The sequence below is a fragment of the Dermacentor andersoni genome, chromosome 8, assembly GCF_023375885.2.
Source record: "Dermacentor andersoni chromosome 8, qqDerAnde1_hic_scaffold, whole genome shotgun sequence".
Taxonomy (NCBI): domain Eukaryota; kingdom Metazoa; phylum Arthropoda; class Arachnida; order Ixodida; family Ixodidae; genus Dermacentor; species Dermacentor andersoni.
In genome coordinates this window covers 155,681,535-155,703,584 of record NC_092821.1, presented here as the reverse complement: position 1 = coordinate 155,703,584, position 22,050 = coordinate 155,681,535, and the positions used below count along the sequence as shown (strand labels likewise).

Below are 22,050 nucleotides of genomic sequence, written 5' to 3'. Positions count from 1 at the left end.
AAGAAGACTTCGTCAGCCACATAATGTTTCTGAACTGTCGCCCAAGTGTAACATAAGGGTTTTACGATAAATTTGCTAGGCATCAATGCAAAACAGCAACTACATGGTTCATGGTGCAGTCTGGACAAAGCCCTGGCCGCTTTCTGTTAAAAGTGGAGTTGCAGTTTTACATACGCATGTTTGCAGCACCGCACCAATGTAGAGGTACCAGTGGTATTCCAACACGGTACTCTGCGCGAGTGTTTGCTGCTGTGCACGTCGTTCGCTTATCTTTCTTTTCTTGGGGGGGGCTTTCCCCCGATTATAAGTGGCGTCCCTTCCAAAACGTTTCGCGACAAATCCGCTGGGGCAGGGCGCATGCGCCGTCGTGCCGTGAAGAAGGCGGATTGGATACGAAACCAAAACCACCTTTGCGGCATTCGTAATCTTTACCGCATAACACATAATACTGCGGCGAAGCTGAGTTTTTTAAAAAAACGTGTCGCGAAGATGAATTTAGGAAACTGACTGCTATTGTGGAATGCATATTAAAGCCCTGCCCATGTTTCCTGCTAAAAAATTGGGTGCATGTTAGGTTTCTAATTTGTTTAGGTGCTTTAATGTCATTTCTACATTAGTTTTCTACTTTGGACACAGAAAGTGGCTGTACCTTTCATGCAGAAGCATAGTAAAGTTTGTTCTTTGAAGCTGGCTAAGTCTCTTCAAGGTGTTAATCGGCAATGATGAATCAAGAGGCAGGCTGGAAATGAGGAACTTGGAAATGAGGAACTTGGAGATATGTTGAAGCAAAAATATTTGCTAAGTCAAATGCGGAGCTTGCAGAACAACACGAATGAATGAGAAACAAGTAGGCAGCACTGTACTCTTCCTCTTTTAATGAGTTGGAGCTTAGGACAACTACCACTACGCACAACAAACTGAGTCTCACAGTTCGACCACCAAGTGATTACAGCCCAGTCTAGCGATACTTCATACAGAGTCTAACTGATCTATCAGCCTAGTGGTTACAGCCTTGACTGAATGGAGTGAGTTCCATACAGCCTTTATAGGGGTAATGAACAACCCCTCAAGTTTGGTGAAAAAACGCCCTACACAAATAGCACATGCTGCTGTGAACATATCAGCCAAATTTTGCCATCATGCACGGCATGCAAAGCTCACAAGCAGAGTGTGAAATCACCTTTTTTTCTCTAACGTTCTCTTTTCAACAGAAGCTTGCTCCTCGCTCTTTCCTGGACACTTCATTTCATAATATAGCGGATTGCCATACTAGGCTGCTATTGGCCAATAGCTGATATAAATCAAGAAAAGTGTTTCATCAGTGTGCTTTTTCCTACTGACGTAATAGTTCTGTGGAAACCTGCAAGGTGGAGAGAAGCCGCTCTCTTACTGTGCATATTTATTGATGCAGTTTGATGAAAAGGCTGAAGTCGGCGAAAATCTGATTTCGAATTTTGATAAAAATGACATACTTCTGGAAGAGGCCGACCCATCTGCTCATGCTCAGCCGCGCCCACCTGCGTAGGAATTAAACTTTGGCGAGACTGCTTATTGGAGTTATAACTGTCTGGTCTCACTAATTTCGATTACTTTCGAACACTTTTAACTAGCCTCGAATCATGCAAAACTTGGGCCAGACCACACGCACGCTATCCAGCATGCGCTCACTCCCGGCTAGACGCCTTGGCAAATGCAAAAGGACCGAAAGGTGGGCGAGTTGGTACGGTAACACGATCTTGAATTGTAGCGCGAAGTAACACAGACAGAGACTAGAAGCAGACAGGACGAGCACTAACTCTCAACTAAATCTTTATTGAAACTATCAACATATATATATATATATAGGTGATTGCAAATACTGCAGCATATCAACATGACAAGGTCTATAGACATCAGTTAAACATATCAAGAGGTACAGAAGCCAAAAATCAAACAACAAAAAGACACTACTTGAGATTAACACACATGCTAAGAAGATATTGAAATTCGCATTCTAACAGAGACAATGATGTGTGGCTAGCACAAGTCTCTCCTAATCTTCTAATGTGAAATGCCTCGATTATTTCCCGTGTGGTTTGGCATTTGTGTCTTGAAACAAAGGTTTACAACCGCAATTGAAACAATGCGACGCTATATGTGAAGCATTAGGGTTGGTAAATGATTCTTTGTGTTTTTTTAGTCTGATATTAATACACCTGCCGCTCTGTCCAATGTAAGTTTTCCCACACTTAAGTGGAATCTGATAAACCATACCAGTGTTACAAGGCACTAAAGGGGACACCTGTTTAACGCCGCAATGATTTTTTCTTTTTTGCCACCCTGTTCAAGTTTCCTATTTATCATAGGGCACATGATAGACAATTTGCGGGGGGCCGTGAAAAGGAATGTGGTGGGGGTCTTGGTTTGACGCTTGAGCTTATCCAGAACAACCAATTACAGTTTTTAGATCTGTGCTTGACGATCCAGAAGGAGCACGTCTGTTGGCACTCTTCACCTAGGGCAAGGAAACCACTGCTTGAATTTTCTTCTTGTCATTCCAAACTTGTTAAATAGGGGATAGCATACTCGGCTCTTAGGTCTGCCATTGCTAAGTCATGTCCACACATTATCATCATCATCATCAGCAGCAGCCTGGTTACGCCCACTGCAGGGCAAAGGCCTCTCCCATACTTCTCCAACTACCCCGGTCATGTACTAATTGCGGCCATGTTGTCCCTGCAAACTTCGTAATCTCATCCGCCTACCTAACTTTCTGCCGCCCCCTGCTACGCTTCAATTCTCTTGGAATCCAGTCCGTAACCCTTAATGACCATCGGTTATCTTCCCTCCTCATTACATGTCCTGCCCATGCCCATTTCTTTTTCTTGATTTCAACTAAGATGTCATTAACTCGCGTTTGTTCCCTCACCCAATCTGCTCTTTTCTTATCCCTTAACTTTACACCCATCGTTTTTCTTTCCATAGCTCGTTGCATCGTCCTAAATTTAAGTAGAACCCTTTTCGTAAGCCTCCAGGTTTCTGCCCTGTACGAAAGTACTGTACTTACGTAAGTACTTACATGTCCACACAATATGCAGCAAAGTTGTTCACAACAGATAGATAGGCTCGAGAAGGCTGGTTATTCTGTACATTTGTTATCCCTAACCTGCAAAAAGCTTTCGAAATGGGTAAAAAAGCCCCGCTAAGAAACAAGAAAAACAGAAAAAGGAAAAAAGGTTTGCTGTGGTGCTCTAATTACATAGGTTGTCCCAGGGTTTACGGAACGTGGCCAATAGATATGACGTCAATACAGTTTTCTCGGCCCCCCCGCAAATTGTCTATCATGTGCCCTATAATATATATATGTATATATACAAATTGGTCTTGCCATCCGCGAATTGCTTATGTCGAGCCGCCGAGTGACAGTGGAGTTTCCCACGCTCTCGGCCATCAACATTGCTCGTCTTTTGAAGCTCTGGAAGCGGGCATCATGCCGAATGCGCTATGTTTCCATAACGTGACGAATAAACGGAGTCAAAGCGCGAAAGGCTACATGGTGCTACAGCACTGTAACCGTAACACCAGTCCCAAGCACAGCGAAATGGCATCGGTTAGCACAACAAAAAAACAAGTTCGGACTTCAATCGACTTGTTTACAAATCGTACCTAAACGTATGGGTTGCCAACATAACAATAAAAACTGTGAGATTTAGGATATTTCTTTTAAAATGGTCAATTTTGCTGTTATTTGAATTTAACGCGAGGGTCGACTTCAAGCAATGAAAATCATTAATAAAACTCGCATTACAATCAAGTAAATACGGTAACCAAGTATAATTACAGTCAACTTCCATTATTTGACTCCGACAGGATAGAGGAAATTGATTGAATTATCCGGTGGGTGGAATTAAACAAGAGGCAGAAAAAAGGCCAATACCTTGCTGGCTTATTTGGCAGTATTTGCCCGATTCTATCATGGCCCTAAATGATACGCACGCCCACTTTCTGGGTCCAAAGTAAGAAACTAACGTAGAAATGACATTAGAGCACCTAAAAAAATTATAAATGTAACGTGCACCCTATTTCTTAGCAGGAAAAATAGGCAAGGGTCTAATGTGTGTTGAGCATTAGCAGCAGGTTTCCTAAAGTCAGCTTCACCGCAATACGTCAGTGTTGTGCGACAAAGCATGCAAATGCTTCAAAGGCGGTTTTGGTTTCGTATTTGCATTTCACAGCGCAGACAATTTCCAACCCAATTTTCCTAGGGAAAAGAAAGTATGCAGATACCACGCACTATGGGAATCGATGTAAGTGAAGCATTCCGTGCAGGATGCTTTGACTATGATTAGCAGTGATGTTCACGGCTAAAGCTTAATTTCTTACACATTTAATCTAACACGAGAGTGGTGAGTTGATGTTAAACGTTACCTTGCGGGCACCACTGCTGTTTGTTTGCATAGTACACAGAACACACAGGGGGAGGTATTTGCTTGAGGCGTTGTTGTGTGCCATATTTCATAACCTTTGAGAGGGTTGAGCATAGTCATTGGCTCACATGGCACATCGCATTGTGGCAGAAGTATTAAACTTGAATTGGATTATGGGGCTATAAGTGCAAAAACCACAATCGGATTATGAGGCACGCCGTAGTGACAAACTCCAAATTAATTTTTACACTGTGATGTTCTTTAACGTGTCCCAAAATCGAAGCATACGTGTGTTTTCTATTTCGCCCCCGTCGAAATGCGGCTGCCGTGGTTGGGATCAAATCTATGGCCTCTAACAATACCATAGCCGCAAAGCTAATGCGGCAGGCACAAAAAGTGTTGGTTTGACGGTCGACCGCTTCCGTAGTGTCACCTGGACCCTGTGGTGCGCTTTAATTAATGCGGCTCTGCTTCTGCGCGCCCTGCATAGTTTGTCCACTTGACATATTTGCATGGTGTTTATTTTTCAGAAATAGCAGCAACGTGCTGTACTGTACCTTGAACCTAAGCTTATCCAGTTTCCACACAACCACCTTTGTATAGTAGTAGGGTTTGCTTGCCTTCTCACGTCACCTCCCCGTGCCCCTCCCTTGTATGGGGACTGCCTCTTTTCCTCTGTCCTCCCTACAGTTTTATCTACGTTCCCTCTGTACTCACACCTTAATAGAGAGGGAAGCACTGCAGTTTCTGCAATGCTTCTGAGGGGAGTCACAGATAATCACAGCTGTCGCGAGGCTGATGTGGCCTGGCCAGGGAGCTCTAGAGCGCATTGTGCACATTTGATGTGGTGGGGCGAAAATGAGTTTCCAGGGTGGCCTTTCCTCTGACTCGCTCCTGTCATGCATGCACACCGTGCGACCCCCGACGTCTGACAGCAGCAGCCACAGTGGGGAAGTTTAAGGAATAGGCAAAGAAAGGTTCACTTTAAAAAAAAAAGGAAGGTGCACACTAGAACCTGGTAAGTGCCATAATCAGTCATTGTTAACTACGGTTATTGCTTCAAAATCTTCCCAGGGCAAGCCGAAAATAGGCGGGAGATTTTCAGCGGGAGATGATGTATCTTCAATGCATTCACTGTCCCATAAGCTCCGCCAAGACAGATGCTGCCACTAGAGGGACGGAGGGACGCACGGAGAGACGGACAGACTCAATACGGCTGAAGTAGACAAAGAACGCTATTTGCATTAAAAGGTAATTGAATATCAGTGAGTATTACCAAGTAAAAGAATACAATTAATCAATTACAATACTACCAAAAGATGTAATTGATTACATGTAATCCGTTGCATTACAAGTAATTAAATGTAAGTAGTTGCACACAACGTCTGGGTCAGGATTAGTGGCAAAAGGCAAGCTGGTCCATTCAATGATGGTGAAATAAACGAGCATGTAGTGCTACACTGAGTAGCATGCAATCCACGCAACACAATAGTGCTACACAATAAATAGCACGAAGCATGTAGTGTTGCACTTGATTTAACGTCCACTAATGTGACACTGTTTCTTCTTGTGTTCTCCATGCATGTATTTTTGTGTTCACTATCATGACATCATCATAATTTATGTCCACTGCAGGACAAAGGCCACAGCCAGCTATCTCCAGTTACCCAAACATCATGCCAGCTGACTTATCCTTATGTGAACTTAAAATAGCTGCTAGTTTGTGTTCTGTGCATGTTGCTTCTTTGCCTCATTTTCAGAAATCTGAGCTATGCTACACTGACTAACCCACATTTGCACCTTATTGAAGCTATTTCAAGCAGTAAGATAAAACAGGAAATATACTGAATTCTCCATAAGCTTAAGTTTGTTGAGAGCCAAGAGCAGACAGTAAAGGGGCCACAACATCAAATTTCTTACCTTGAATTATGCATTGCATGTTAAACCGTATGTGTCATGCAGCAAAAACCGGTAAAATTCGAGCACCTCTGGTGCGGTAGAAAGCTTGCATCTGAATTTTTAACTTTGCAGTTGAACTTACAGCAGTGTGGCAACACTGGCGGGTGACGAAAAGAAGTACCTTCTATGCTGACAATGTGTACAGTATATGCACAGTTTCATTATCACATGTGCGTCTTGGCAATCAGGCCTAGATAGTTCCTGCAGGCATATTCTGGCTTCTGCTGGTTTTACCAAGCAAGTGATATATTATTGCAGGAATAATGCCATGACAAAGCCCTGGGGTGCCACAGGGTACAGAGAAAGGAGAGCGAGGCACAGCATGCATGGTTTCAGAATGCTGTGCAGCAGACAACACTACGGTAGCCCCGCACTTTCTGACGTCACGCAAGCCATCCCAAAATGGCAGTCACTGTTGATGACCAGTGGCTTAGAGGCAGCAATTTCAATTTCAAAGTATGGGGTACAATGTGCACTCAGAGCTCCAAGGCAGGTGTGACGGTTCGCTTTTATTTCAGGGCGTAGCTCGTAGGCACCCATTCCTGCGGCGAGCGTCGTCGTAACCGAGCGAACAAGCACAGCAAAGGATGAGAGCGAATGCGGAGTGCAGTGGGGATGAAAGACGTGAGGAACAAAGCGGAAGAGGAGGGTGCCGCAAAACCATGAGACAGAAAGCAGACAAGGAGGATATGGTAAAAACGTGAGAAGAAAAGCGTAGTGCAGCGACAATGGCTACGAGATGGCACCAGAGTAGCAAGCATCGTCTGGATGGATGGATGGATGGATGGATGGATAAAAATTTATTGGATCTATTTAAATGTGGTTGGGCCCCTAGACGTCCGGGAGCCCCCTGGCCGACATCTCTAGGCAAGCACGGCCCACCAGCCAGAGCTGGTCATCCGAGCAAGTGACCCGAAGAGCGGCCTTCCACGAGGAAAAGGAAGGGTTGGGAATAGGCTCTACCGCCATGGGCGTGGGGCAGCTCCACAAACAGTGGAAAAGATCTGCCCGGGGCACTCGGCAGGTGGTACATTGTGGATTATGGAGACCAGGGTAAAATAAATGTGCCAGATAGGGAGAAATAAATGTTTTGGTCTTGATCTGGCGCCAGATTGAACTCTGATGGGCGGTAAGGGAATGGTGAGGGGGAGGTAAATCTCGCCTACCATCCCTGTAATATGTGGTAATCTGGTGGTAGGTGCGGATCCCCCCTCCTAGTTCTTCCATGGGGTTGGGTGAGTGGTCGTCCAGGGTCCGGAGGGAAAGACCTCGGACATGCGCATTAACGTGCTCGTTCCCGAGGACACACTCATGCCCAAGTACCCACGTGATAGTCACCTGGTGGGGAAGCGAAGGAATGTTTTCTAAAATGTGTGTGACCGTCTTAGGTGCCACGCCTTGAAGGAAGTAACGGTACGCACTTTGGGAATCGGTGCAGATTTCTGTAATGGTAGAATCCGCGGCCGCATGCGCCACTGCTAGGGCTAATGCAACCCCCTCAGCCACATCGGTGCGCGCTGTTTTAATCGAGGCAGAGATGTTAATGCGTCCGTCCTCCGTGATAGCAGTGGCCGTGACTGTTCCTTTGAGCGGACCGACCGCGGCGTTGACATAAAAGACGTCTTCGCGATTTCGGTAACGTTGGGCGTAGTAATCAGCCCGCGCCTTACGTCGACCCTGATAGCGGTGCGATTTCATGTTTCGTGGCAAAGGTTTGAGTTGCATGTTAGCTGCGAGTCTTATAGGAATAGGGAACCACGGCTCTTCTATCGGGATCATGCTACTTGGCTCACACCCCAGAGTTCGGAGTAGGTTTCGCCCAGTGGGTGTTCGGGTGAGGCGCAGGAGCTGATTACTCCTCTGTGCCTCTACGATTTCCTGGACGGTATTATAGAGAACAGTCTGTAGGAGGCGGGTAGTGCTAGCACGCATCGGCAGCCTCAGTGCGGTCTTAACCGCCCGCCTGATTAGACGATTAGCCTGATCCATTTGTTTTTGAGTGAGGTGGTGATACGGGAGGTGGTAGGCAAGGCGACTGACAACTCGAGCTTCAATCATTTGAATGGTGTCCTTTTCAGACAGGCCATGATTGTGTGACGCAATCCGGTGAACCAGTCCCGAGATTTGTTTTATTTGCTTATCGAGGAGGTTCAGTGTAAAACTCGCACCTAGATTAGATTGGATGTGCAGACCCAGTATCCTGATTCTATGTACCTTAGGCACTTGTTGACCGTGTATGAACAGGTGTATGCCTGGGTCACCTTTGTGGTGTTTCATCATCATCATCATCATCAGCAGCAGCAGCAGCAGCAGCAGCAGCAGCAGCAGCCTAGTTACGCCCTGTGCAGGACAAAGGCCTCTCCCATACTTCTCCAACTGCCCCGGTCATGTACTAATTGTGGCCATGTTGACCCTCCAAACTTCCTCATCTCATCTACCCACCTAACTTTCTGTCGCCCCCTGCTACGCTTCCCTTCCCTCGGAATCCAGTCCGTAACCCTTAATGACCATCGGTTATCTTCCCTCCTCATTACATGTCCTGCCCATGCCCATTTCTTTTTCTTGATTTCAACTAAGATGTCATTAACGCGCGTTTGTTCCCTCACCCAATCTGCTCTTTTCTTATCCCTTAATGTTACACCTATCATTCTTCTTTCCATAGCTCGTTGCGTCGTCCTCAATTTAAGTAGAACCCTTTTCGTAAGCCTCCAGGTTTCTGCCCCGTACGTGAGTACTGGTAGTATTCGTGAGTACTCGCAGTATGAACGCCAGACCACCATGACTGCTGCATGCTCTCTCGTACCTGCAAATGATGACAGGGAGTCACTTACCGAGCTAATACGACAAATTGTTCGAGAAGAACTGCAGAAGTCCTATGCATCGGCTCCGACACCTCCCAGTGCCGCGGTTCTTACAAATGTCATTCGAGAAGAAATCGGCAAAGTGGTTCATCCCTCGCCACCAACAAGACCCGAACCTCCCACGTTCTCGTACGCGCATGCTCTTCCGGCTTGCGCGCCGTCGACGGGCCGTTTTTCGCAGCCGCCTGCTGGGATTTCTCGACGCTCCTCAAGTCCGATCCGCCGCACGAATCCGCAAGCACCCTTTCATCCTGGTCCGCGCAAATCTACAGTATGGCGCGCCCCCGACAACAGTCCGTTGTGCTATCACTGCGGGGAGGCTGGTCACATGTATCGCGATTGCCAGTACCGACGGATTGGTCTGCGGGGATACCATCCGGACGCCCGTTGCCCGCGCTATGGCGAACGCCCGCACGAAATCGAGAAATACTTAGAAAGTAACCGGCTTCCTCCTGCCCAACAGCGAAGACAGTCACGGTCGCCTTCACCTCGTCGGTACGCGTCACCGAACCGTGCTCGACCCGCCTTTGATTCCGCTGGAGTCAACGGTGGAAGCCCGCGCCGGGGAAACTGAAAACGGCGACCTCCGGGGGTGAGGCCGCTGTCATGCGAACCGTCAAATATCCTCCGCCGATGCCATCCCCTCGCGACGAACCACTGACGCCTTCATTCGCAACTGCAAAAAAAACTTCTGCTGCTATTACTGCTTCAATCGACGGTTATCCAGTAACTGCACTTGTAGATACGGGAGCTGACTACTCGGTTATGAGTGCCTCACTGGCGACTCGGCTACGCAAGGTGCTGACAGCGTGGGACGGCCCACATCTGATTACGGCCGGAGGACACCTCGTGTCACCCATTGGACGATGCACCGCCAGACTTGCAATTTCTACTTCGACTTTCGTAGCGTCTTTCCTTGTGCTGCCCAAGTGTTCTCGGCTAGTTATACTGGGCATGGATTTTCTCCAGGAATATGGGGCGATCATTAACCTTCGTGACTTGTTCGTGACTTTTTCTAACTATGTTTCTTCGGATTCGAATGTGGCGGATGAACATCACCGCGCGGCTTTACGCGTGGTCGATGACTGCGTGACGTTACCGCCTCGAAGTAGCATCTTCGTCCTCGTTGAATGCCCCCAAGAACAACTAGGAATAGGCATCGCCGAAGGTAACCTCACCATATTGCTTGATCGCGAAGTCGGCGTCGCACGAGGTCTCGTAGAGCTCCAACATAGGCAAACCACGATTCTAGTTACGAACTTCAGTGGCGAATACAAACACTTTGCGAGGCATACCACCATGGCCTACTTTGAAACGGTGGCCGAGTCCAACGCCTGTGCTTCGGTAACGACAATCTCGATTCCGGAACCCAGCGATGTGGACTTGACCAGTCACATCAACGTCAACCCACAGCTCGACCAAAACGAGAAGGAGAGGCTCCTTACTCTGCTCTCGTCATTTAGCGACTGTTTCGCCACCACGTCGAAGGTCAAACAGACTCCTTTAATCAAACACAGAATCATCACTGAACCGACCGTCCAACCTGTTCGCCAACACGCTTATCGCGTGTCGCAAAGAGAACAGGATGCTATTCGTCATCAAGTGAAACAAATGCTCGACGATGATGTCATTCAACCATCGACAAGTCCTTGGGCTTCACCTGTTGTATTAGTTAAAAAGAAAGATGGTTCACTAAGATTCTGTGTCGATTATCGCAAACTGAACAAGGTCATGAAAAAAGACGTTTACCCACTTCCTCGAATTGACGACTCCTTGGATCGCCTGCGACATGCCCGTTACTTTTCTTCAATGGATCTACGTAGTGGGTACTGGCAAATTGAAGTTGACGAACGGGACCAGGAAAAAACGGCGTTTATAACACCCGACGGTCTCTATCAATTTAAGGTCCTCCCTTTTGGATTGTGTTCCGCTCCGGCCACATTTCAACGCATGATGGACACAGTTTTATCTGACCTCAAGTGGAACTCGCGTTTCGTCTACTTAGACGATGTAGTTGTTTTTTCCACCACGTTTGAACAACACATCCAGCGGCTTGAGGCGGTTCTTCAAGCTATCCGCACCGTCGGCCTCTCCCTGAAGCCCGAAAAATGTCACTTTGGCTACGAGAAGCTCAAATTTCTAGGTCATATTGTCAGCAGCACCGGTGTGCGCCCTGACCCTGACAAAGCCCTGGCAGTTGCTCTGTTCCCGATACCGAAGACAAAACACGATGTCCGCCGATTTTTAGGGCTTTGCGCGTATTACCGCCGTTTTGTACCCAATTTTTGTGAAATTGCCGAACCTTTGCAACGACTCATCAAGAACGACGTCACATTTGTTTGGGGCCCAGCACAATCCGACGCCTTCCACGACCTTCAGCGACGTCTACAGACACCACCGATACTTGGTCACTTTGACACCGAGGCTGACACTGAAGTGCATACTGATGCTAGTAACGTTGGTATCGGAGCGACACTCGTACAGTTTCAAGCTGGTGTTGAGCGTGTTATTGCGTATGCCAGCCGAACCTTGTCCGCTGCTGAAAAAAACTACTCAGCAACTGAAAAAGAATGTCTGGCAGTCATATGGGCTATCCAGAAGTTCCGCCCATACCTGTACGGACGCCCCTTCCGTGTCGTCAGAGACCACCACTCTCTCTGCTGGCTGGCGAATCTCAAAGATCCTTCAGGCCGTCTCGCAAGATGGAGCCTTCGGTTGCAGGAATTTGATGTGACCATCGTCTATAAGTCTGGCCAGAAACACACTGACGCCAACTGTCTCTCCCGCGCCCCCGTCGAACCCGCACCACTAGATACTGACGACGATTCTGGTTTTCTTTGTACTCTCCCGTCTTTAAACCTTGCTCAACAGCAACGTCAAGATTCCGAGCTCCAGCCCTTGATTGAATACCTTGAAGGAAGCCGCCCACAACCCCCACGGCTGTTCGCGCGTCACTTGTCCTCTTTCTGCCTACGTGGCGACATCCTATACAAGCGGAACTTTCACCCTACGGCAGCCGTTTTCCTGCTCGTTGTTCCCGCTACTCTCCGCGACGACGTTCTACATGCATGCCATGACGAACCAACGTCCGGGCATCTTGGTTTCACGCGTACTCTCGCGAGGATCAAGCAGAAGTACTATTGGCGGAAACTCACAAAAACCGTGAAGCAGTACGTCAGAAGTTGTCGAGATTGCCAGCGCCGCAAAGTTCCACCACTAAAACCAGCCGGTCTGCTTCAGCCTGTCCGACCTCCTTGCTCACCTTTTGAACAAGTCGGGATGGATTTACTCGGCCCATTTCCCAAGTCTTCGTCTGATAACCGCTGGATCGTCGTCGCCACCGATTACCTCACTCGATACTGCGAAACACAAGCCGTTCAGCGAGCTACTGCTTCAGATGTTGCTAACTTCTTTATCAAAAATATCGTCCTTCGACATGGTGCTCCCGCTGTCGTCATCACAGACCGTGGTACGGCCTTCACTGCCCAGTTGGTCCGAGATATTCTGCAGCTGAGCGGAACAACGCACCGTACGGCAACTGCGTATCACCCGCAGACTAACGGCTTAACAGAGCGTCTCAACAAAACGATTGCGGATATGCTTTCCATGTATGTTGCCACGGATCATAAAAATTGGGACGAACTGCTCCCGTATGTGACGTTCGCGTACAACACTGCCCTATAAGAAACCACCGGGTTTCCTCCTTTTCGTCTGGTCTACGGACGCGACGTCACCACTATGCTCGACGTGATGCTCCTACCTACTTCGTCTCAACCTACCGCACCAGATACAGACGCCTTTGTTCAGCGTGCCGAAGCGGCGCGGCACCTAGCGCGGCAACGAATTCTATCCCGACAAAGTCAAGATGCTCGTCGATACAACATATGCCATCGAGACGTCACGTACAACCCGGGAGATCTTGTATGGGTTTGGACCCCTATACGTCAACGAGGCCGGTCAGAAAAATTATTGCGCCGATACTTTGGACCCTACATAGTTTTGCGTCGTCTAAGTCCTGTCAACTACGAAGTTATTCCAGCCGACACTTCGCACCACTCCCGTAGACCACGTTCCTCTGACATTGTTCATGTTACCAGGATGAAGCCTTACCATTCGCGCTGACTCTCATCCACAAACTTTGTGATGCGGCCCCTGTCGTCTCGTCCGTTGTCTTTCTGATTTCTTTTATTTTTTCCTTGTGGCATTTAACATCTCCCCAACTTTATTTATTTATTTCTTTTTTTTTTTGGAGGGAGGGGTAATGGCACGCACTAGTTACGCTAGAGGTCGAGGAAGAAGAAGTGTGCGTGGTAGCTGCTGCAAACACGAACTGTAAACGGCTGTTCGCTTAGAACTGACTGACTGGCTTTTTCTCTCGTGACAATATTCCTGTTATTGCTGCCATCCACAGCGATCGAAAATACTTGCTGTTTTATGGCATCCAGCAAAGGAGTCTCCGTGTTGGCGCATTTCCTGAACAATTAACAGTCTTTGTTCGTCCACAGGCGTAGCGTTTCGCTTCTTCGCCCTTGGGGAACATCTTCCGGAAAAGCAGTCCAGCATGATCGCTGACACTCAGTGGGATGTTGGGTTCAACTAAAGATGCCGTGAAGAGGCATTCTGCACGGATCACATCGAGGTCGTTGTCGCTGCGCACAAAACTTGCTAGGCTTGGCTGGCTGTCCGTGGCTCGCACGTATCCCTCATGCTTTTTCAAAGCAATGTGGACCTTGATGTCCGACTTGCCGCCATGTGAGATGTTCACATCACAGACACACGTGGTGCAGAATCCGAACTTCTCACCTTTCTTCGATGGCATGAAGCATGGAAATTCTTCCTGGTGTTAACAGCGCAAAACGTAGACAAGACACGAGACAAGAAGGCGACACCACAAGCGCTGCTTGTCTGCTTGTGGTGTCGCGATGCGGCAGCGCTTGTGGTGTCGCCCTCTCGTCTCGTGTCTCGTCTACGTTTTTCGCTGTTAACACCAGGATGGAAAACCAACAAGCCCAAGCTGCTATTCTATGGAAATACTGCCGGGCACAATTTCAAGAACACTTAGAAGTACTGTCGAGGCTTCAAGCTTGCTATTGCACTGCGAAGCCGCTACAGGCCGGAGTCGCACTGTGTCCGACGCGGCAGCTAGTCACACAAAAGGCGAGGCCAACACTGCAGTGACTGAAGCTGACTGAAGTCCAAACCCGTACGAACAAAGGCAACAGCATGACAACAGGTTTGTGGAGGCGCTAGAGGCACTATCAGCATTATCGAGCTTCGGATATGGATTCGTGACCCCCCCTAGTAGACAACAGAAGTCACTACTACAACACTGCAGCTGCTGACGATGATACCACGCATATGTATTGCCCTCTCGTGGTGGCACAAGGTACCAGGGTGTAGTCTTACAACATTTTCATGTTTGTTTGTTTTTTTCGAAAATAAAATGTTTTCCGTAAAATTTCAAGCAAGGTTCATAAGAGTGTAAGACTGCTCAAAATTCGTACATTTTACAAAAAATTCGGAAGAGTTGGCAGATATGCCATACCATCGGAGGGGGGGATGCTTCAGGGTGCTGCGGAATGTTGCGATAGAATGGGTGTGGCATCGCAATCGATTCGACAATTTTGATTGGCTACGATACAGTCATGAGGTTCCCTGGTTGAATCACCCAGGGAAGACAGCGGTATTAAAAGGAGACTTTTTGTGCAGTGGGGCCAACGTGTCCTCACGTGAACTCGGATATTTAACAAGCTCCTGCAAGGAATAGGCTTCCATAACTGGAGCCTTGTAACTAATGTCAAATAAACCCTTTTCCTTCATTCCTACTACTGAACATATTCGTTGATGGGCTTGGTGGATTCCTTGCCCTAACCCCACCAGAGCTGCTACAGTCCTCAAAAGGATTGTACGTGAACAATGTTTTGAGCAGGTAAGCCACATGCCAGAAAAGGTTTAAAGTGTGTGCTTTAAATACAGGCAACTGAAATTCTTGATACATCTGCTCGAAAAAAATTAGGCAATGACCCAGCCATTCCTTAAAATGAGGTTAGTAAGCAAATATCCCACTGACCTTCGATAAAGAGGAAGCCCATAAATGTGAGAAGGCAAAGTACAATGATGAAGCTGAGAAAGGTCAGTGCCGGCAGGCTGAGTATGCCCAGCACAACAGCTCCACACGCCGACAGCGTGGGGTTGTCTTTCAGGTACACCTGGTACACCTCGGACTTGCGAATGTGCTCGATCTGTGAGGTGGCACACTGTACGAGCATGTTGAAGCTCATCGACGCATTGCCCATCATGCTCTGTGGTCGGTCGGCCATGGCCAGATCCTCCCAGTCAGCGTCGGTGGCACGCGAAATACTGTGCACAAACAGAAGGAAGAGAAGTCATTTACAAGAGATGGGGCAATGCACAGGGCCACTTGAGGTTGTATTTGCAAACAAGGGCGACTTTCTCAGTTTGTTTATTTTGAGCTAAGCCAGACACATTAGTAATAACATTCATGAGGTAGCTTAAGGTTTAAAATTTCCGTACAAAAGAATTTAATTTTGTCGTTAACAGCACAATAAATACAGACATATACTGGGGTATCTAGTTTGATAGAAACAGACTTGTTAAAGATTTCCTGTAGTAGATAACACAGTTTTGTCCCATCAGGTAGGCACTACTTGCTAGACAACCTACAGTCAGTCTAGCTAATCAGCAAGGCATCACCAGTGAAGTTTGAAAATTATTGTAATTGCATAATTGAAGCCAAGCAGTAAGTTATATCCATTCAGCAGAAATTCTGATACATGGCACCAGCTTTGAGAAATAGGCCCTGAAATTCTGTAATGAATGCACTGATGTTTCAGTTATCACTTACCAGCAAATTGCAATATGAATATACCATACGAGATATTTAATGTTCATTAATATAAGTAACCCAGTATTTAGACACTTTCCTCTGAAATGTGGTACCAATGCTCCCCTTAGTACAGAAACAGTGCACCGTAACCTACTATGCAAGCCCGATTCATGCCTTTGTCGAAACTTCCTTGCACTAGTGCTGTGTTTACAGGAGAAAACTATTCTAGCCCATGTATCCAGCTAACAAAGGTATTATGCAATACATATACCAGGTGTTTTTCTGTACACGGAACACTTAAAGCAAATTGTCGTATCTAGGCCCCTGCCATTTCTGCAGATAGGCTATGTGGCAAGGCAGACATATGCAGCAAGACAATGTTCAACCATAATTTTGTTAAGTACCTAAATATGTGCTAATCAACTCCATCTGTCATTCTCTTCTCAGCTAAGTTAGACTTGTCAAAGGATAGGCATAAATCAGCAATACTTAACTTCCTCCATTCATTCTGCTTTGAAAAGCTAGATATAAGACTAGAAGAGTGTATAAAGAAAAATATGGCTTGAGCCTCTCGTCGTAAGCATAGCAAGAGTCTAAAACCCATTTCTACCCACACAAATTGTTATATGTTCTTTCTCTATAAGAACAACAGATGACAAATTCCCTGCCTCATAATTCAATGTTGCTTGGTTCAGCAGAGTAGTTCACTGGTTCATTTTTCTTATATTATTATTTTTGATGATCCTGATGCATGGTACTTCTTTAAAGGAAAGTGTGAAATGTTCTAGTGCTTACGAACTTCAGTGACATTTTGTAACAGCAGTTGTTCATATGTATATGTTTGTCCTCTCCAGATTGGACCCGGTGTGGTTTGCAGTATATAAAAAAAAAGAAGTCAAAGGGACTTAGCTGTCCCAACGTGGATGAATACGAGAGCATTGCGACCACCGCGTGATGCTTAAGACATTATGCCACGATGCAAAGTCTTAGGTTCAACTCCCACTAGACGTTGTGGGTTCGACTCCCACGAAATGTCAAGGGTTCGACTCCCAACAAAGGTGGTGGGTTTGAGTACCTTAATTAACTCTACCTTAATTCCCTGTGCCTTAATTAACACCAAAGCTTGAGGGTCCGACTCCCACCAAACGTTGTGGGTTCGAGTGCCTTCACTCTATCTTAATCAGCTGTGCATTAATTACTTTTGCTTTAATTAACACCAAAGGTTTTGGGCTTGACTCCTAGCAAAGGCTGAGGGTTTGTAGCCTTTTTGTACCATTGTGTGGTCACACTGCCAATGCCGGATTTTTCGCCTCATGAGCTATTTAATGCTTTTCCATTAATAAATGAATAAATAATTGCTCACTTTAAGGGTCATGTTGCCATTGCATGATTGAAGTTGAGGCGTAGATAAGTCATGTCAGCATAGCAGAAATCCTGACGCTAGCACCATAAGCATCCATTACAGTGAGACAGGAGTGCTCTTGCCCCTTGCCACCCCTCCCCCTCCCCCAAACATGCCTGGGGTTAGGGAAGACGCCCCCCTCCACGTCTCAAACCTCAGGCAGCTTAATAACCAGTATTCTTGTGGATGAAGTGCTTTTGCAAAGTAAGTAACAGGCTGCGGCACGTAATGAAGGGTGAAGCAAGGACTGAATGTATTTGTTAGCTCTGTGGTGGTTATGTGATGTTAGCAAATGTGGCACGATTATATTTGTACAAAGGAATGAACTATGTGTAAATGAACTTCCAAATTTGAACTTATTTTTTCTTGCCTCCCTCAATGCACAGTTATAGTAAGGCTTTCTCACTACCCACCCCCCCGTCTCGGGAAAATGTAAACACTACTCCTCTGACAAGCACCACTTTTGTGATACGCTCGGCATTCCAGTTAAGATCCTCCAAAACTGTTACAGGCACATTTTTGGGAAACTTAACTGAAATACCAATGTGTTTTATAGCCCATTTTAAGGATGCATATCTTGAAAGTGGTGCTAGTCTTAGAATTTCTTCTAAGCAGACTTGACTTCACTGCTGCTTTGCTTCAATCTTGTGAATTGAAACATGTAGCCTGAAGTTAATAATTAAACATTCATTAGCACATTTCAGGTAATTAGCTAAATTACCTATATGCAAAAAACAAAATGTGCCTAGATAAGGTGCTCCACATAAGAAAAACATGTGGCATATCACTACACATAAAAAGGAGGTAGCTGTTAGCGAGATCAAGCATGATTTAAAAGTAAGGGAATTTAACATCAAACTGATAAAACTGCAAACTGTAGCATTCAAGAACAAAGTGCCAACAAAGTGTCAACAAAGTGTCAACGAAGTTAAAGCAGGGTAAATCCCGTTTTTACTTTTAAAGGGTCAATATTGAAATTATTAGGCAATCATTGAAGGAGATGTAGCATGAACAACACTACTAGACAAATAATGTGCTTCATCTGAACACCCACCCCCTTAAAAAAAAAATAGCTTTCCTAACAACAGCAACAATAGCGGGCAGGTTAAAAGGACTATGAAATAACAGTGCAGCTTGAACCATAACCTCAGCAATAACTAAAAGGTACACTTACCGGTAAATAAACAACTAACGCCACTACCCCACCATGATGATGTACCGACAAGCATGAACCTCCAGCTTACAAAAAGCTTTTGGAAAAAACAGTTCTCTTATCATTGCAAATGCAGTATAGCTTGAATGAAGGTGTCATTGGCCTGATCGGGGGACTAAAGGACCTTACGTTCAGGGCCTGTAGCAGGCTTTGCAGTGTAAACTCAAGGACCTTTAAGCTCCTGACAAAGCACTTTTCAGCATTAACGCACCGTGATGCCCGACAGCTGGAAAACAAAACAGTTGTAAACAGCAAGCACATGGAACGAAAAAGTTTCCTAAGCCTTTCTCGAATAAACCATCCACAGCCAACACAAACCAGATGGCTGCCTTCCACAAGTATACTAATCGGCTCAGAATGGCTGGACATTTGGCTTGCATAAACCTCATGGTCAAATTCACAAATAAAATCCACTGACCTTAGCCAAAAGCAAAGTACAAGGATTTTTAAGCACTTAAGGACTTTTAAGGCATGGAAAGGCCAGTTGGAAATTTAAGGGTTTCAAGAACCGCTACAAAACCTGTAAATTATAACTTAATCTAAAGTTAAAAGCAAGCTTTATCGCGGGAAGTTCCTATCTATAGTAAATACATAATGAAGAAGAAATACTTTTGTTCAGCAACTGCACCAATTTTGATGCAGTTTATTGCATGTAAAAGTAAAAGCTGAAATATGCCAACCATCGGAAGTGAACTGTAATTTAGGCCTCCAAGCTTTTTTTTTTTTTTCACTTTATTATTTTTTTTTTCAGATATCCTTGAATATAGCCACATAAAAAAAAAGCTAAGGAATCAAGTTCTACTTCAATGACAAAAACAATATAACAATACTGTAAACCGCGCCTATGAAGACCTCTAAAGCAGACAAAATTTATGTATATATACACATCTCTAAAATATACCACTAACTCATGAGTAGGATTTTGAAGACTCGTATAAGCATTGTAACCATTTCATTTACGCCATAAATTTGCATATAATGTTTTTCTGCTTTAGATGCTAGAACAGATGCAGTGCACAGAACTACAATATCTGACTTTGTTGCAATGTTACGGATTTGTAAACTTGGCAATTTTGTAAAAAATTTGAGACATATAATTAAAATTCTGATTCTTCCAGTTGGTAGAATCCAGGGTAGAATCCAGGCGAAAGTTTCGCACTGGCCACGCCTCCGCCGTTGCGGTGCGCTCTGAATGGCTGCTTTGACAAAACCGGAAATTCAGGTGGCGCAAGTGAATTTCCGGTTTTGTCAAAGCAGCCATTCAGCGCGCGCCGCAAGGGCGGAGGCGTGGCCAGTGCGAAACTTTCGCCGCGGCGAACGTTTCAGAATACGTCCCCAGCTCTCTTTTAAATGCAACTAACTTCCTTCAAATTGGTTCAATTGTTGTCTAATGAGGGCATTTTTGCATTCCACATATATATGAATGCAAGAACGGGAGTTTGTCGTGAGCTAGAGCTTTCTCTTAAGAACAAGGAAACAACACTACCTGCAAAACAAGGAAATGCGAATATTAATGCCATACCTTGATGAATACAACTTCCCACAGACTCAAAATCTTTTGACTGCTTCCCCTTCCATTTGCATGTGAAACCTAAAGCTTGAATGGAGCTGTCACCTGCCCTGAAAGCCTTGCTCTCACTAAACTTCACTGAAGGTGGAGTGACAGAAAGCCTGTGCACTATCAGGGTCAAAAGAAGATAAGGCATTGCATGGCTACAGCTATCAGTCTGCGCACTTGTGTTCAGTTCAGGGTATTTGTTGTGGCACATGCAGGCGGAATTTGGCAGTCTTCACAATGAAAGACGAGAAGGTGACTAACCCCATATTTCCAGGTAATGAGAGATCCTAATCAGGCACAGCATGTTAGCATGCCAATTGTTTTATGGAACGTTCGTGGCCATTATGTTCCTTACTCTATAAAAAGATTGAAAAAGTTATGAACGCCAAGGTTTGAATGCGAACTGCGTGAAAAAAATAAATGGTGAGAAAAAGTTAAAATCTCTTCAGTCAAATTTATCCTTGCTTCAAGATATTCAAGGTTCTCTGGCATACCAAAAGGTTTACAACAGTTGTTTGTGTTGTAAGCCATTGTAAATGAAGTCACAAGTCGCCAGACATTTATTTATTCATGAAGTACTAAAGAAATTATTTATCACACTGAAAGGGCTTTCTACAATCTCCTTGCATGTAAAATATCAAAAGGAGTACATGATTTGGTGCTAGGTAAACCAGACTTAACCCAGGTACCCCTACCTGCAAATGGATATTGCCTATTGATGCAAACTACCACCAAAATAAATAGGCTCTATATTAGTTATCCAAGTAAAGAAAAATCTCTCTTTGCACATAAAACACTGCTCTGTCAGAGCTAATTTACAGCTCCACCCATCTACTGCCTTGATAAAAGGATGCAAGCTAGACTGAAACAATGGCTTATCTGGCACTAGCCCCTCAATGGGCGTTTTCTTTTTTTTTCCCAATCTGACAACCACTATCACTGGCACACAACTGCCACAGTTCAAGATTGCGCAGAGCTTTGCAAACTTTACCCGAGGCCACTTTGACAAATCTTTGGAGTAGAAGTGCCCAAAAATATTTAAGATTTGAAATATAAACTTCACTTTTTGCCATTCAATTCACTACAATCCGGTAACATGATGCAAGAAATGTTTCAATATTCGCCCATCACCAAGTGTACAGGGCATGCTACACAAGTTTGGGCATAACTACCTAGGATACATGAAGCAAAAAGTCGTGCTAAATTATCGCTGTTATTTGGCCACTCACTGCTAAACAAACGCAGCCAAAATTATGCTGGTATCTCTGCGGTTTCTACTTCAAGCAAACCTTTGCTGTGGGGCTAGCGGGAATGGGTGCAGGACAGGTTAGTTTCTTTCACGACTGCTTAGAGTGGACAAACTAGGGGCACCTCACTGTTTCTGAATTCAGAGCATACTGTTGAGTCCATTGGCAAAGCATCTGCACTGGCAGTCATCTTTAAGCATAGGGGAGTGCCTTATCCTCATCTCCACAAGTCATCCACCACAAGACAGTGAAAAAAGAAAAGGTCCCCATTCATTCAACTCTGTCTGGGAGGATAACTACTGTGCTTCATTTCCTGCAGTTTACAGGACATTTCATAAAAATAGGGAGCGTGAAATGAAGTGGTGGTGCAGCCCTGGTGGCATGCTGCGGAGGTGACTCATGCTAGCTGTAGCAGACGACAGCAAGCAAGAGCACTGCAGGTGCTGTAAGCAAAAATTTATTAAAAGCCTTTGCACCAAATATGCAGATAAGTACTGCAGCTGCACCCTAATAAGTACAATACCTTAATTTCGAATACTTCGGTGACTCTATAAGGA

At 45.5% G+C, this 22,050-nt stretch overlaps 1 protein-coding gene across 5 annotated transcripts in view; it reads right to left on the bottom strand.

Moving 5' to 3' along the window:
- The window catches only part of LOC140219914 (uncharacterized), a 45,621-nt gene that overhangs the window by 5,568 nt on the left and 18,003 nt on the right, over positions 1 to 22,050 (bottom strand). For 4 of the 5 annotated variants that reach the window (XM_072290090.1, XM_072290091.1, XM_072290093.1 and 1 more), the window contains exon 2: positions 15,297 to 15,586. In XM_072290090.1, the coding sequence (XP_072146191.1) occupies positions 15,297 to 15,586 (290 nt within the window). Of the gene's footprint in view, positions 1 to 15,296; positions 15,587 to 20,210; positions 20,297 to 22,050 lie in introns of those variants that run through there. The other variant, XM_072290094.1, reaches the window with a different exon arrangement.